The following is a 17,792-nucleotide window of genomic DNA, read 5'->3' as shown; positions in this document are numbered from 1 at the left end:
ATCACAACCATGTCATCAATAAATCAAAAGGTAAGGTTAGATGACTTATAAAATATTTCAATATTATTTAAAGCTCTTGCTGCAAACCATGAGGTATATAACTTCTATTCTTTTCATGAGGAATTTCTAGTATTTCATTCTGTTAATATTGACAGAGACCTGTCCATTGAATGGTCTCCAATATTTCAACAAGTTCATAGTGATACTCTTCACATTTATTTCTTCTCTTGGCCAAATGGACATAAATAGAGTTAAGTAAGATATTTTCCTTTGCATCATCAACCTCCAGGTAGCTACTTTGAAACTTTGTAAGTCTGGTTACTAAAATCTGTTTCCGCTGCTTAATGCAAAGAATCACCCTGTAGTAAGTTTTAGCAATAGAGGAACACACCATGATGCACTATGGCATTCACATTGCCATGGTATGTGTGCAAATGGATGCCCAAAGTTCAGCATTTCTAAAAGATCCGTGCCATTTATATGAAAAGCATTTAGACATCAAGAGTCCACCAAAAAATATGTGGCTGAATTAAGTTCTAGGGGGAAAAAGACTCATCAATTTGAAACAACTGAGGATAATAAAGCTTATTAACTGATCACAGATAATGAGCCACTCCCCACAGACACACTACAACGGTACAATGAAAATGATAAGTGTATCATACAAAGCTGTTGTCAGGCCTTATCCTGAATACTGGGCACCATTTCTAGTCATCTGTACTCAAGAAAGATGAACTGAAACAGAAATATACCCAGAGCCACCCAAAAAGGATAATCAAGGCAATGAAAAGCTTCTCTTCAAAGGATATGGAAAGATTTGGTGGTTTTATTTTAGAGGAGAAAACATGATTGCTCTCAACAGTAGGGCAAATACCAAAGACAGGGAATGAGGATTTCTGAAGATAATCACACTTGCAGAAGAACAAAGAGGTATAGCCTCTTCGGCTATAGGAAATGAATAAATTTGGGCTGGATACAGAAGAAAACTTCCAAGCATTAGAGAAATGACATTCTGGACCAACATTGCAATTAAAGATAGAGCATAGTGCTAAGCAAACTTTCTTTTAAAACAGTAATTAATAAGTTGAAGAACATAATTACCTAAACCATTTGCTGTGACAGCAGTGTTCCCTCCAGCTGTATCCTGACGGTTCAGCAGGTGCAATTGACTCTGTCTTTGATTAGAAAACGAACAGAGGTCCAGCTAAAACCAGGGAGTACCTTCCTGATTCGAAGGCTTTGCACTTCATTAAAAAGCCTGCAAAGATGTCCAAAAATATCTATTTCAGTCATAGACAAAGGGAATAGTGAAGCAACTTGACAGTCAGCCATTGCAACAGAAAAAACATACACAAGATAACAATTTTGCAAGCTGCCATTTTCTTGAACTTGATAAGAACTAGAAGCAATTTTAAAAGGACAAATTAGTTAAGAGAAGTTAATTTTCAACCTGAATTTCAGTTTATATATGTTCTTTGAGAAGACTGGTCAGAATACAACCAGATAAATAATATTCACTTTGGAAAGACTCATTAATGTAATTTTGAAAAATTGACCCCTCAACAGGAAAAAAAACCTAAACTCAAACAGTTCTCCAATAATGTATTGATAATGATGTTCATCTCACAACACATACGTTAGGATTTTCATATTTTTATCAGGCAGCAAACTTCAATAGTTCAATCAGCAAGCTAATTCTCCATTTGACATCCATTGATACTACTTCAGTCTGTGACTATTATGCATTTACTGGCAAACCTCACGATGGCAATAGCTTTTAAAACTGCAGTTGAAATTAAAACTTGATTTTTCTGTTCTGACGGCAATAGTGCCATCTCGTGGGAAATATTCAGCTTTGTGTCTTATGCTGGGCAAAGGAGCCCTGAGCCTTTTTTAGACAAACAATTCCTCAAGAACATGAGATGTAATTTTTTTTTCCCAAGCTGGTTCCCTCAGGTTAATACATAAAATTTCATCTAAAACGCCCACTAGCCCTTTCTAGTCATTCTGGTAAGGTTTCATAAGGTTTTTGCTCTGCTCCAAGGTGTTCTACAAACCACAGCCCCTCTCTGGTACATGCCAAGGGAGCACAAGTCCTGCATCCTGCCAGGAGGGTCCTATGGGCAGGAGGGAGAGCACCCAGCCCAAGTGCAAGTAGTGCTACCCTGCATTGTCCAGCAAGACCAGCTTCACTGACCAAGTCCATGCTGTGAGTCCTCAGCTCTACTGCACGTGTTACACACACAGGCAATGGCCAGTCACATCTTAACCCTGCTTCTCCTGGCAATATTTTTGGACTCTTTTTATCTGATTTTGCGCCTCCTCTCCTTTTAATGGCTTTTTCCCTCTGTTTCTGCAGAGTCAAACAAAAACACCTCACAAGTTAGACAGCACCAGACACCTTTTTACATTTAAAATGCTGTCTGTCCTGCAGAGTGTAAACAAATGAGGATGCATCTGGTTTTTCCACAAGCAGTGGTCTTCTTTATTTCCTTTTTAATAATGGGGGTTATGCTTGCCCTTTTCCAGTCTATGTGAACTTCATGGGACTGCCATGACTTCTCAAACATGATGGATAGTGGCTTAGTCACTTCCTTAGCCAGGTCCTGTGGATGTTACTCACCAGATGTCAGGGACTTGTGCACCTTCAGGTTCCTGAGATGTTCTGAAACTCATTCTCCTCCTACAGCAGACAGTCCTTTGTGGAATCTCATCCTGCTAAGATCTTTATCTGAGATGATTTTACAGAAGGTTTTGACCTCAGACAATGGCAGGCAGTATACTGAGGAGGGACACCTAGTCAGGCCACAGTGGGAACCATGGGTTCTTGGGAGTAGTATGTAATAGAACCTTCCTGTATTTGGTCAAGTTTCCAGTTCTCCTTCTCTGTTCGTTCAGGACTTTTTTCTTATAAGGTCATGTTCTGAGTTCACCTTCCTGATTGGACCTGTGCCCCTGTACCTGGTTGCATCTGCCCCACCCAAGGGGTCTTTGGAATCTAGCCTCTGTACCCTGTGCCACGGTTATTATTTTCATTATTAAAGTTTTTATTTTCTGGGCTATTCCATCATGCCCATTCCTCTTTATTAGCCAGCTCCTCCCAGCTAAGCCAAGTAGGGGGATCACAGTGGGCTTCTAAGCCCATAGTTCTTCATTCTCTAAATCCTTGATTTCACCTTCTACAACTTTGGCAATGTGGCTGGAGCACTTGCTGGTGAAGACCGAGGCAAAAAAGTCATTGAATACCTCAGTCTTCTCCATTCCTGGGTAACCAGGTCTCCTGTATTCTTCCTGAGAGGACTCATATTTTTCCCTAGTCTTTCTTTTATTGCTGATGCACCTGAAGGCACTTTTTTGTTAGCTATGATGCCCTTGGCAAATTTACTTTTGCTGGTGCTTTTGCTTTTGTAAACAGCTCCCTGGCTTTTGGGACAATTCCTCTGTGTTTATCCCAGGCTACTTTCCCTGATTGCACCCTCTGTAAGCTACCAGTTTAAGTTTGTCCAGGAGCTTCTTGTTCATCCATGCAGGTATCCTGGTGTTCTTCCCTGATTTCATCTTTGTAGATATACATTGCTTTTCACCCTGGAGAGACAATCCTTGAATATCATATAGCTCTTGGGCTCTTCTACCCTCCAGGGCTCTATGCCACAGCACTCTATCAAGGACATCCTTGAAGAGACCAAAGTCTGCTTTCCTGAAGCACAGGGTAGCAAGCTTGCTTCTCACTCTTCTCATTGACTCAAGGATCTCAAACTATACCACTTTGTGGTCACTGCAGCTCAGGCTGCCCTTGAGCTTCACATTCCCCATCAGCTGCTCCTTGTTGGTGAGAATTGAGGTCCAGCATACACCTCCCCTCACTGGTTCCTCCGTCACTTAGAGAAGGAAGTTACCATCAGTGCACATCTGGAACCTCCTGAACTGCCTGAGCCCTGCTGTGTTGTCCCTCCAACAGGTATAAGGGTGGTTGAAGTCCCTCGTGAGGACCAGGGCTTGCAAACATGAGGCTGCTCCTACCTGTCTGTAGTGGGCCTCATTGACTCAGTCTTTCTGGCCAGGTGGCCTGTAGCAGTTCCCCACTAATAATGACACCTGTTCCTGCCCTCCCTTTAATCCTTACCCAGTCAGCTCCTCATCCATGCCCAGGTCAAGCTCCATGCATTCCAGCTGGTCAACAGAGAGGGCAATAACATTCATCTCACATGCCTTTCCCTCGTAAAGTGCCTTTGCCCTTCCATTCCAGCCCTCCAGACACACGAACCATCCCACCACTTCTCAGGTTGCCAATATGGTCCATAGCCCTGCAGGCTTGCACACATCTCTAGTTTCTCCTGTTTACTTCCCATCCTACCTGATTTCTTTAGAATAGAGGATTTAAGGTGGGCCCCTGGTGAAGCTCTCTGCCTGCAGTGGCTGGAGTTCCTCAGTGCTATTCCTTCAGGTGTTCTCCACTGACCTGCACACTCTCTCCAGCCTCAGTTCATCTCTTTCTGGCTCAGAGAGCCAACTGGTATGAGTGGGATGGCATGTCATCCCACATCTTATCACTGCTAAATCTCTTCAGGTCTCTTCAATTTTTACACTTAAAGTGCAATAAATGCCCACAGTAAGAGATAACTGGACAGGATTTTTTCACTGTATTCATAACAATTACTGATCTAGCAATACAGTATGAGAGCCCATTAAGTGTGACACCGAAGAGGCCTCAATCAAATATTTCAAGCCTACAAATACTCAGTAGCACAGTTTCAAAATACTTCTACTACCAAACTACAAATTTTTATTATAATAATTTCTAACTTAGAATGTATTTGAAAAAGGACTATTACTGCCTTGCTAAAGGACAAATGAGCATTCTTCCATAAATGTCAATAAAGCTCTAGCATTGCTGGACTATTGACAGTTTATGACTGCTCTGTGCAATTTCTGCATTGTAGTTAGAAAATTCAGTTTATCACAAGAATATATTAAAAGGCTGTTGTGGGAGACTGCCACATCCTATGATTATCACATTTTCTAAAATTGTAAATAAGAACCAATGAATTACATTGTTTTCAAGTAACAGCTAACCTCAACATTCTGCAACACTCACCATTTAGGTTATATTAAACATCCTATCAAGCTAAACTGCATCATTTGGAATCTGGGGGAAGCCAGCATTCTAGATGCAAAAATTCTATCTCCACCTGCAAGATTACATAATTCCTGAGAGCTTTGCAAATTTTGCCAAATGAGCCTGTGCTGCGCGCACTTTTTTTCTAAATCAAAAGAGTTTCGTTTCTAAAATTATAAATAACCCTTCTATAGTTCTAATAAACACACTGAACACAAATTCCATTTGGAGTGACAATTTCCATTCATTGAGAGATTTGAGGCATTTCTGAAGAGAAATGTCACCAGCAAAGTCGTTGAATCCAGTTGTATTGCACTGCAGGAAGATGTTCAGTTAGCAGCGTCCTATGGAAGAAAAAGGTACATTTCAGTGCTACTGTATTTTCTAAATCTCTAAATTGGGTTGGCTTCAAGATAGGCACACATTCATATTGCCTGAAATCCCTCACTTCACTCTCACCACTTAGCCATCTCTTTGGAATTTGAAAGGCAGGAAGACAGCAGATGTGCAGTAGCTTGTGTCTCTTGTGTAAGGAAGGAAGCAAGTTTTACTTACTACAGCACTGGCCACAGTGAAGGCAACCAGCAGAGAAACCATGACAATGGTCCAAGTAAAGTGAAAAAACAAGCTTTCCTCCAAGTAAGAAATCTCAGCCTTTTTCCAAACATAAAAAAAGGCCTACCCAATTTAAGACTTCGGCAAGTATTTCAGAATCAGAGACGTTCAACATGTTATTTTGTTCTTTTGTTTGATCGTTCAAGGGCTTAATGTGAAAACCATGAGTCACTAGGAACCAATATGCCCACTTACTTTTGACCCTCACTGTTGAAAGACTGCGGCTTCGAGCCACCTGCAAGACAAAGAGAAACAGAAAATCAGGTGTGCTAAAGAACTGTAACCAAAAAAAGCCACCTGGGGACCCATCAACATTCAGAAAATCTGCATATCTATCAGTGCAGCTCTGCTGTTACTAAGTCAAGTTCAACAGCTTTCTAGTTTTTTTTTTCACAGTCTGCACAAACACAAAAAAAGGGAGGCCTACTGAAAGCCTCTCACATTTTCAATATTCACATTTTAAGTTGAGGGCACCTATGTCAATTTAATAAAATGAGCTAACAATTAGAAAAATGTACACATTTTTAACAGAAATAATTTAAAACATTTTGTAACCATACAATATGCAGAACTCTGCTAAAGTTTCATATATCTTATGTGTACCACCTTCCCTTCCTGCTCACCTTACATCTATTTTTTGCCCCATTGATGCATTTCGTAAATTAGGAGTAAATTTAGGTAACTAATTCCAGGAGGCAGAACTACGTGTTGTATATGTACTCCAAAATGACTGAAACACTTCCAGATAATGCAATTATTTATTCAGGAGGGCACTAAAGCAATGGGAGTATGGGCAAAGCACTCCAAGATACACAGTTGATACTTCTGAGAATTTAACTATGATCTACTTCTCATACAGTACCTCTACTGATCATTATACCAGGCAATAACTATCTGTCAGTTCAGCTTCACTTCATTCGAGACCATCAAGCAAAGGCACTTATTCCCAGTTTCAAAATGTACATGTGGCACATCAGCATTTTTAACAGGTTGCCTACATTCCTAGTTAAAATACTTGATGCTGTTAACACTACAAATGTTCATCTGAGGCTTACTGGACCACACAGCAGAGGACGGCCACAGCTGCAGCTTCTGCTCCTAATTCTGCATCTGCGAGGACACTACAAGAGAAAAGTTTGACAAACCACTTCTGAGAGAGTTTTAATAAAGACAGACTCTGTAAGCCATGACAGACTTGCCATGCTGGTGACAAGGTTTGAGGACAGAGAGGAAACACAGTAAGCTTTCCCTTTAGAACAGGCTCTGACAACAGCCGTACATCTGCATAATTAATACATTAAGGAAAATGGAACTATTAATCCTATATACAGGATGAGGCACTAAAACCTAATTGATATTTGATATACCACTCCACCCATCTAGGGAACAGTTAAAAACCTATCTTCTTAAATTTTAAAAACCATGTTGAAATCTACTGACTTCCCTTAACATATTTCTTGAACAAAATACGTACCATAACCATTTTTTTAGTGACTACCTCTCCCTTCACAATTACAGTACCATCTTCTATCAGAGCAGGCCAGACGTGATAGGCCACAAAGGGAGCTGTGAAATCTGAGTCAAAGCTACGATAGTACCTGTTGAAACAAACAGTACAAGAAATGTCTGCATATAAGTGCCAAAAGACAAATATGTTCCAAATCATCAATGCTGATAAAAAGTAGCTACAGATCTAATATCTTTCCACATAACAAAAGTATGTATTCTTTATGTGGTCCTGTAAAAGTAAATGGACTTGGAAGACAGACTTAGCAGAATATACTGCTTACTTATACTGACAGACATTCTAATAAAGCCAACTCACACTTCAGAAGGCCACTAGACCTTAATTTTTGCATAAGCCCCACACAAGCCAGGGCCCCTGTGTCCACTGACAGATTAAACCTTCTGAGCAGCAATTTGGCAGACACAGTTATCCCCTCTTCCTGGAATATCTTGCTAGAACAAGCCCCCTATAAGGATAAATAACACATCTGGCTTTATGGACTCAAACTCAGAACAAATACCAAATAACAGAAATTGTATTAAAAGCAATGCATTTATACTTTAGTAATGTATTACAATAGCAAGTTATATAAAACAATGTCATAACCAGAGGCACAAAGCAAGGCATAGGGAACAACAATGTTTGGCTGGCTTTTTGTGGAATGCTATCACATGTAATAAACAGAGATATTTTAATTTCTACAATTTTAATTTGCCCCATCTCTGTGTACCACGTATACATGCTACACATGTAAACATATACATATGCCACATTTATTTAGCTAGATAGACAAATGTACGTGTCTCCCACAGTAGCACACAAAACATATTACATGTGGTTTCTTAAGGCCATACAAACCAAGTAGGTGGAGAAAGCATCTCAAGACTACATCACAGTGTTGGTGATTCTTAATCTAGCCAATAGCTTTGAGTGTCAAAAGCTAACTGTTCTGTATTTGGATAGGATCATTGAGTAGTCCTGAATGATTCTGTATTCTCCTGTCAAGAGTCTACTTTCATCTTCTCTACTTCTCTCCTTGACTTCTCAAGCTCTTTGCAACCTGGGTTCCATTCTATTCTGAATTATTACTAGAAAACTCCTTAATGATGTAAAGTGTTTTGCTTTTCAGAGCAATTTTTTTACAACCTATCAATCCCATTAATTTTCTAGACAACATGGAAGCACCCTCTGTCTGCTAAAAAAGCAGCTTGACCCTATAGAAAAAAGAAAAATTATTAACAAAATTCCCATTTTTAAGAGGCAGTTTTGGTTTTGCCCAGCTCTAAACCAGAAGAGATGGGAGAATATTAATACTTGTATGTTGTACAGCAGCCACAGTCTGGAGGTTGCAGCAAACATGTTGATGATCCTGGTAATGACACCAACTGCCAGATCTCAGTAAACATGACTTCTACAGAACAGGCCAGTAAGGAGGAACAAAGATGCAAACATTTTTAAAAAGGCAGCTAGAGACTAAGCAGGGCAAGCTGCTGATCATTTTCTTCTTAAATGATAAATTTCATATGCTTTGAGACTGAAGTTTATCCAGAAAATTGCTTTGCTGTTCAATAAAAAAAAATTTTTAATGCTTATGTACATGCTAATATTTACACACTATCCTAAACCTTAAAGACATACCAAATTCACTGCAGGCCAGGGGGTTTTACCCCAAATTAATGTTTAGCAATTTTGAACTGCTATATTAATTAGGAAACAAGTAGACTACAAAACCTTTAATGGTAAGTCTGACTGAATAGAAAGATTTCTCACATGTTCCTATTGAAGCATTCTCCATCAATACCAAAGGAAATATCAAGAGGAGGAATGAGTGTCTGCATTGCAAAAGCCAAACAGCACAACTCTCGAATTAAACCGCTGATGACAACGAAATCAACTTCTCCTGGACATGGAAGCCTTGGGTTCTTGTTCATGGAGCAAACTACATCCTGAAAATAAACATACATGAGTAATTTGCACTCACTAACAATTTTTTTCACAAGCAAGTATAGAAATCCCCCCTAAATATGCCTCTCAGCTTTCTACATTTAAAAATCAAAGTATAAAAAGCTCATAGTAATGTTGCCCTGGACTATTCCAGGAAACAACAGTTTCAGAAAGAATGTGCTGCTATAAACAAACCAAACAAGCTATTATTAAGTCATACATACACTAGTCCTAGCAATATTGTTCTAGAAAGTAAACTGCTACAAGACAAAAGTCCATACAGTAACCCTTTTCTCCTACATGAACGTTACAGTGCATTTCTAATTTACATATTCTGAATTTACTAGCTCCAGAAAGAGATCACCACATCACTTCCCCACTGCCCTTGACTTACATGGACACTGTAACAAACGTCATACAGATCCTTGTGGCAAGCTATATAATCCAGGACACCAATTTCAAGTGACGAAGGTCCCCCTCTGTGACATATAGCCAAAGTGTCTTTTACATTTATTTTGACCTTCCAGAAGGCCACCTTTGCTGCACGGAAAGATTCCTGCAAACATAAAGAACATCTAGTTAAAATACAGGAAACCCAGTTTAATTTTTTATCAGTTATCTGAGAAAATGAATTTAACCCACTATCATCAAAATAAGGAGGAATATTATATACTGTGTAAAGGAGAAAATTAACTCATGAGAAAGGAATTCTCTGACTGAGTGTAATTTATGTGCAGAAGATAAGATTGAAAAGCTTCCCACCTAATCTTCTATATTTGCCAGGATTCCATCACATACCCATGATCAATGCAATCACGTTCAAAGATATGAGTAACAGCATTTTATGTGCCACAGCCTAACATGTAAGACAGAAACACCTCTTTTGTTGGGAGAAGAGGGTGAATTGGAGAGTGTAAACTGAATGACAGTTGAAAGAAAAATCTTCAGTAAGCAAAATGTGCTTGGGATCACACACATTAAGACATGCTGCCTCTCTAATACAGGTATGTGTTACACCATTTTTATAGAAAAGAAGATTCAATACCGAAAAAATGAAGACTTTCTTCAAACTGAGTTCATGGCAAATGTGGGGTATCTACGTGGTTTCAAGGGACCCAATTAAACTAAAAAAGCACATAGCTACAAGCATAAGGAAAGCATGATATGGAAAGATTTTTAGCTTTGTAGTATTGGAGTATTTAATGCAGCATTCCCAAAAGAATTTTTCTAACTAAGGCAATGTTGATCACTGCAGATACCTTGTACTTTTCAGACCAAATTATTTGACCAATTTCAGACCAAATTTCACTCTTTTAGTACCTGTACAATAAATCATTGACCCTTTCCAATCTTGGGACAGGTCAGGTAGGACACTACATTGAGAATTCAATGTAGAAGTGTGAGGGGAAGAAAGAAAAATCAAAATAAAAAAGGAAAGAAAGCTTTTCTTCTCTGCACTTGACAGAAATGCTATTTTACCCACAACTTAAACCAATGCAGACATAGTATTTTACAACACTCCTGTAAAAGCAGAAATAATATTTCTTTCTCACCACAGCTGCAGTGTATACTATCCTCTGCACTGTCTCCAAGTCACAGAAGTATCGCCTCAAAGCGGCCTCTGCCTCCAAGCGCTCTTTAGCATAAATGAAGTTATAGCGAGCTATGAGGCAGGCACGGTGTGAAGCACTGCCCCGCCTGAGCCGGGGAGGTGAACAGGGCCTCACGCAAAGGGCACGGCACTTGGAAGGACGGACACAGGGCCTGACACAGGGCCTGACACAGGGTCTCACACGGCATGGTGGAGGAGAGACACAGGGCCTGACACAGGGCCTGACACAGGGCCTGACACAGGGCCTGACACAGGGCCTGACACCGCACAGTGGAGGAGAGCAGGCCCTCAAAGGGCACAGTGGAGGAGAGCAGGCCCTCAGACGACAGGGAGGAGAGCAGGCCCTCGGACGGCACGGTAGAGGAGAGCAGGCCCTCGGACGGCATGGTAGAGGAGCAGGCCGTCAGACGGCACGGTGGAGAGCAGGTCCTACCACAAGCAAGCCTACAACACACGTGCAAAGAAGCTTCATGTCACTTTACTATCCTCAGATGCTTTTCCCTATGGCAGATTTCTTCATCAATTTAATTTTTACAAGGGTAAGGTGAGTTTTGAGCCAAAGCCATTAAAGAAGCTACAGCTGGTTAGTCTAATATGAAGGCATTTTCATAATATGTTGTATAGCCTAAAGCATAAATGGTAAAAGTAAAGTAACTTGTAAAGCACGTAAGGCCAAGCACTTTGCTCCTAGGAAACACACTTTTAACTAGTAATATTTTGGAGATTTGTTCCTCTTTCAGTAGCACTGAAGAGTACTGCTGAAGTCAAACAAGTAAAAATTTAACACTAAAACTACAGAGCAGAACTCTTTAAAAGAGGACTCATTAACAAAAAAAACTCTCTATTTCACACAGTTGCTCTCCATGTATTTTGTGAAGGTGCATTATTTGCTGTTTTGTCTCAAACATAACATAGTTGCTTTAAAATAAAATATTTTGGCACTAGAACAAATAATCTAGAGTTTATGCTTCTTCATAACAAAGTAAAAAAGCTTGGCTTTTGTTTATATTTCAATTTTAAATGAGGAAGAAATTCATGCTACCTAACATGATTTCTATGATTCAGTGACTTCTCTGAGTAAGGTCTCTACCTGCTCTGGATGACAGACTTTCTGCAATCCAGCATAGCAATCTCATCCCGCAAGTTCTCAATCTTCTGCTCGTACTCATCCAGTTGCTGTAATCTCTTTAAGCTGCATGGTTCAGCACGGGAACACTTCAGACTTAACCACACAGAACAGTCAGTCTCAAGATGTCCTTCTATCAATGTAAACTATCTATCAATTAATCCTCATCATCAAACAAAAGGAGCAGAAAAAATAGGAAAATTATTGAGCAAGCTCCTTATGTTTGATGAATAATTTCAGCATGCTTTCCTTATGCTGAAATACAGGAAAAATCCAGAGTTTAAAAACAAATGAAACAAAGCAAACCCTTGATCTTACTTTAAATTGTGTAAGTGTATTATGGCAGGAAAGTAGATATAGCACTGTGTGCTATAGGAAAAATCACTGGTTAACATTTGGCGTCCTTATGCTAGCTCAGATGATCAGGTTTAAAAGAAACTAATTTATTTCTCATATTTAAGATGTTAACTAAACCATCTCAGTTTTCTTTCCTACAGATTAAGAACCTATGTATTGTCTTCTATCAGGTTCTTGGGCTCTTTTCTTTGCTGAAATATATTAGTCAGTCAAAAGATATCTCAGATGTTATTCAAGTAATACCAAAAGCTAACAATTCCTCTCCTGCTGTCCCCAAAAGGAATGATTCTTAAAGATTGGCAGACAACCAGTGAAGCAAATTTATCTTCTGCTCTTTACTCTTAGTTAATTTTAAAAACTATCCCAACATCTGTGCTCTCCCTCCAAACACCAGTATTACTGTTGTCTCTTACCAAAAGCGGAAGGAAAAAAGAAATATTTTCTATTTATTTTGGTATTCACTCTGTCCTTCCTTTTCTTTACTGGAGGACCCTGGTGAGATTTTTTTGAGGATCTGAATCAACAAAAGCTGTAACATTTATCAGTTGACAGGATTTTTGTTCCACCTTTTTAAGGAACAAGCTGACTGAGATGACCACAGGTAATAAGGCCAGCAACATCTGCTAAGAGGAAACACTGCCCAGTTCCATCCTAAGTCAGATCCTTCAGGAAGGACTTCTAGCAGAACAGTAGTAAAAGAGGGCTCAAAAATTCTACTATAAAGGACAACTGGGAAAGAAAAGCAAATTTGGGAAGAAGAGCTCTAGAAATGGGCATGGGGAAAATCCAAACTGACATTCTTGGAATCACTTAGTAAGGGAATGAAATTATATCACTTAATGTACTGACCCAAGACTTGTGGAACGTTCATTGTTCTCATGGTAATAGGATGCATGAGAATGTGTCTGCCACTTCGAGCTACCTCTTAAATGGCCATGGAACTGGTAATAACTGCACAAACTTGTATCTGAAGCAACTTAGTAATTTTTTATATTATAATGCTCCATAAAATATGTTTTATGCAACTAGTCAAAACTCTTCAGGCCTAGTCACTTATCTGGAAATCCAACTCTCTTCCTCCATCTTATGACAGTGACTTTTATCTTCTTGGGTATTTACATATCAATTACATTGTCTAATTAATTGTGACATGTTGTAGGTGCTTCACTAAATCTTACACTGTAGCTACTCGATTTTTTGTTTAGGGTTTGCTCAGCATGCAACATTTCATAGACTATAACTCCACAAGGGATTGTCACGGACTATACAAAACCTTTTTATGTAGAATACTGGCATGTTTTTCAAAACCTCTGCCAAAAGCAAAACCTACCAAGTCAATTCATTAATGTGGGTGTGATTGTATCATTTGTACACCACTTTGGATATATACACATGATACAGTGCTCAGATGCATTTTGCAACTCTGGTTTTAGACCAGAAATAAAACATTTTACAAATCTCCATCGATATTTAGACATCAAAGGAAAAGAAAAACCAAAAAGCAAACAGAAAGAAATGCAGTTAATCTCCCTACTCTCGTTCCATCAGGTTGATCTGCGCACGGGTTTCACTTAGTTTGTCCTCCAGGTCTTGAAATTCACATTTCGGTTTGCAGGCCAAATCTCTCAGCTGTAGTTCACCTTCAGTTGAATCCTACCAGGAAATTAAGTCACATTGCTTGAATGTTCTACCATATAGATTCCTTCAGTAAAGTACTAGAGCATAATGGGCAGATATATTTCTAAATATTTCAGCAACAACCATTCCTAAAGAAACTGAGAACAAAAGCTATTGCATTCTCTCTCAGACATAAGCAATACCTTTCAGGCACACCAAAGAAAGACTCAATTACAGAAAGTAAAATATTCACTTATTTTATACCTCATGGTAGAAATTATGGAAGATCAGCATATGCAGATTTACTGCCTGAATCATTAGAAAAAAGCATTTTCCAGATGTGTTGCATAGTTGTTTTTTTTCAGTTAGTCAACTTCTGATTGACTAAATCACCAACTCAACTAAACTTTTTGGGAATTCATGTATACAAAACAACAGAAAAAGTTATTAGAACATAGAAGGCAAGTATCATTCCAGAAAGCACACTACTATAGATGCAGCTGCCTTTAACAACCCATAGAATGACCAGCTACTACTGGAATTAAATTAGCAACTGCGCAACAGGCTTTTCTTTAAATTTTGAATGTCACATGCAATTACAAATCTGTAACTGGTATTCCTGGTGTACTGTCATTCAATAACTTTGTTGTTTTATATTTGGTGGGGGGGGGGTTTCAGCACACCACCACTCCTACTTTTTACTAGACTCTGACTCTTAAGGGATATCACTTTTTATTTGTCCTATTTTAATTGTGAAATATTTTGACAGAGCAGGTCAATGAGAAACCAAAGAACATGGAGACATCACTGTCAAATCTCAGGATCTTGAAGATCTTCTCCTAGCCTGAATTAGCCAACTCTCATATTTTCTTTCAAGCCAGAAAGCCACAACAGATCTGTTTTTTTCTGTTAGTATCAAACAGTATTACAACCCCTTCAGTAAATACCAAATACATATGAACTCCAAATATCATGGCAGGAGCATGGTGCTATCATGACACACATGAACACTTCTTTTTTTTTTACACTCTAGGAAATAATATAATGTTAAGATATCCTTAAGAGTTTTTTTCATTCAAATAAAAACAGTAAAAGGAGCTCACATATTAATGCATGGAGTTTATGCACACCTTCAGCTTACACATGTATTTTCACAGTGCTATTTTTTCTAAAAGAGATATGGCATAAATACTGTTACTATGTCTCTGCAAATGTAAATGGCAAATCTGTATCTAGAAAAGGAAAGCAGTATAATAACACAGACTTCTCATACAAAGCAAATTCCTCCATAATAGCATGGTTGTCTCCACAGGTGTCTCCACAACAACTAAGGACATATTTCATTAAGTAAAATCTGAGGGAGGCTAATATTAACAGGAATTCATTAAAGTGCTTCTGCAGGTATAAATTCACATAGTTCTATTCCCTTAAAAAAAGTTTCTTACACACCTGAGTAAGGTTGTCACTTCCTGAAGCATAGCACACACTTGGCAGGAGACAGCTTTTTATTTTTGCTGCACATTCATCTAAGAAAACACATACATTAAGAAATGGTGAGAACATTTACAGAAAAAGCCAGAGTTGGAAAAAATGGCACACGTGAATGTGTTAGTAATTTGACAAGGCACCAATTTACCTCCTTGAGATGTTTCATTGAGAATTGAGAAGAGCTGCTTTTGAATTGCACTGTTCAGTTCTAATATTTCACAGCATCGGCTCAGATTTTCATCGGCAGAATTCCCCTGTAAATTAATGTGCATTATTACATCTGCAATTAAAGTTATTCCTGTTACCATCATGGCACGTACCCCCCCATAATTACATCTTCCCAACCTTTTCTTACTGGATCCATTGGAATACTCATTTTTGAATACTTATTTCTAATAGGCAAATGAGCAAAACATCAGGACTTCTATGACCCAGTTCATTCACTACTTGAGAAAACATACTCCTTTTCCATCATAAAGAGGATGCAACTACAAGTTGAAGTTGAGTTAAAATCTTTCAACAGTTATTAAAATAATATAGCAGATTGTTGGATTTTTAAAAATAGCCAAAAATCTGGTTTTCCATATTAGCTGAAATAATACATATAAGGTCCTTATCTTGCTTTGTCAGCAGTCACATGAAGCCTCCATGCAATTTCACCTGATTTTTAAGAGTTACAAACTGAAACATATACTACTGAACGAGCAAAACCCAGCATGATGCCTAGGAAACACTTTCTGCACCTGCCAGAAGAATACACACTTTGTACCTGCTTTCCTTGTCTTTACCTATAATTTGTGTATCACCTTACACATAGATCACCCTCTAGGTCTTCAGGTTTTAATGACTCCATATGGTTTTTTACAAGCTTCCAAAACAGCTGAAATTCCCACCCATTCCCCCATCAGCTTGTGTTTTGATTGCTGCAACATGCTTTCCTCAGGCCTTGGGGAGCACAGTAAACCTGCTCACCTCCACAAGAACAAGGCTGCAAAATGCATTTTTCCAGCTCATTACAGCAACATAACAGGGTGTTTCCATCTGGCAGTTCCTCTTTTTCTGCAACAGTAGCCTAAAACTTCATTTTAGGGAAATGTTCATCTTCATTTCCCAAGACCGTAAAGACTATTCCTAACCAACTTATGATGGAGAGGTCAGCTCCCACTGCCACTCAGCCCTCTTAAGGTCTGCCTCCAACAATCATTTGCGAGACTTTGAAATGCATGACACTGTTCCTTCTCTGGCCTCCTCTGTGGTGGCTTTACCAGCTATTCCCAAATCCCTTAAAGCTGCCCTTTGCCATGAATCTTGCAGAGAGTTACACTGCCATGTAACTGTAACTCCTATTCAACCATGAAGTAAAAAAAAAAAAACCCAAAAAACTGATTTGCCCTGAAAACACTGCATCTCTTTTCTCACCAGCCACAGCACACACAGTAGGTGGTTACAGACTCGTGACCAACTATCTGCATCCTGAGGGTACAGAAACTTGGGAATGCGGGACAGAAAACTCTGTCAAGATTTTTTTCCACTGAGCAAAGTCACAGCTGTGAAGTCTTATCTTTCTCTAATTTTACACCTTCTCTACTGCTTCACTGTTTCACCTCCTCAGTTTCCCGTTACCCCTTCATGGATTCCGCTTCACCCACCGGCAGCCTTCACCCCGTAACGGAAACTCCTCCCTCACCGCCCCCCGTTCTGAAGCCGTTTGGCGGCCGTGCTGCGTGTTGCCTTGCCTCAGCCTTTCACTCTAACAGGTTTCCCCATCCAGAAAAGCTGGGATGCTGGATAACCCCTTCTCACTTTCAGCAGCCTTTTTCCTCACGTTTTCCTGACCGTTCTTGCGCCCCAACCGTTCCTTCTGAGCACAACCCCAACCGTGATCCTTTCACCTGCCGTTTTCAACGTTCCTTCTCTTCTAAGTACAGCCGGTACCGATCAAATCTCACTTTTAACCTCCAACCCTTGTTTTCAGGGGACCTTGTCACGGACAAAAAAGCCAAAAAACCGAGGCTGTGGGAGCTTAACAAGTGTTAAAACTGCCGCTAACTGGACGCGCGTGCCGGGCAGTGTCCCAGATCGGCCTGTGGAACGCCGAGCGAGTGCCGCTGCCTCTGGCCCCGAGGAGTGGCAGGACTCACCTCATAGTTCTGCTGCCAGCTCTCCAGCTTCTCCTGCAGCTCCCGGGCTCTTCCCGCGCCAACCAGGTTCTTTAAGTCTTTGGCCATGGCTAGATGTCAGCTCGCTCTGCTGTCCCTCCGGGAGTATTCTTCGGGCGGCGCAGGTGTAATGGAGATGGTAATGCCAGCCCGGCCCCCTTCCCTGGGCTTGGCCGCGTCGGAGGGCCTCTGCAGCCGCGGTGGTGTCGCAACGGCTGGCGCGGCGGTGCCGGTGCCACGGTAATGAGGGG

At 39.9% G+C, this 17,792-nt stretch overlaps 1 protein-coding gene across 1 annotated transcript; it reads right to left on the bottom strand.

Annotated features, from left to right (window-relative positions):
* Positions 1–5,341: 5,341 nt before the first annotated feature.
* Positions 5,342–17,767, bottom strand: SPATA18 (spermatogenesis associated 18). Its single transcript, XM_041481104.1, is given in 13 exon segments — positions 5,342–5,460; positions 5,927–5,966; positions 6,787–6,852; positions 7,206–7,329; positions 9,009–9,184; positions 9,577–9,738; positions 10,736–10,867; positions 10,869–11,238; positions 11,885–12,016; positions 13,812–13,930; positions 15,344–15,420; positions 15,531–15,636; positions 17,524–17,767. Coding segments are annotated over 13 exon segments (1,602 nt in total). The 5' UTR covers positions 17,611–17,767; the 3' UTR covers positions 5,342–5,449.
* Positions 17,768–17,792: the final 25 nt, after the last annotated feature.

The sequence above is a fragment of the Pyrgilauda ruficollis genome, unplaced genomic scaffold (assembly GCF_017590135.1).
Source record: "Pyrgilauda ruficollis isolate IOZ18807 unplaced genomic scaffold, ASM1759013v1 scaffold1, whole genome shotgun sequence".
Classification (NCBI taxonomy): domain Eukaryota; kingdom Metazoa; phylum Chordata; class Aves; order Passeriformes; family Passeridae; genus Pyrgilauda; species Pyrgilauda ruficollis.
Note: the sequence above shows the minus strand (reverse complement) of the source record. Positions and strands in the feature narration are given on the sequence as shown.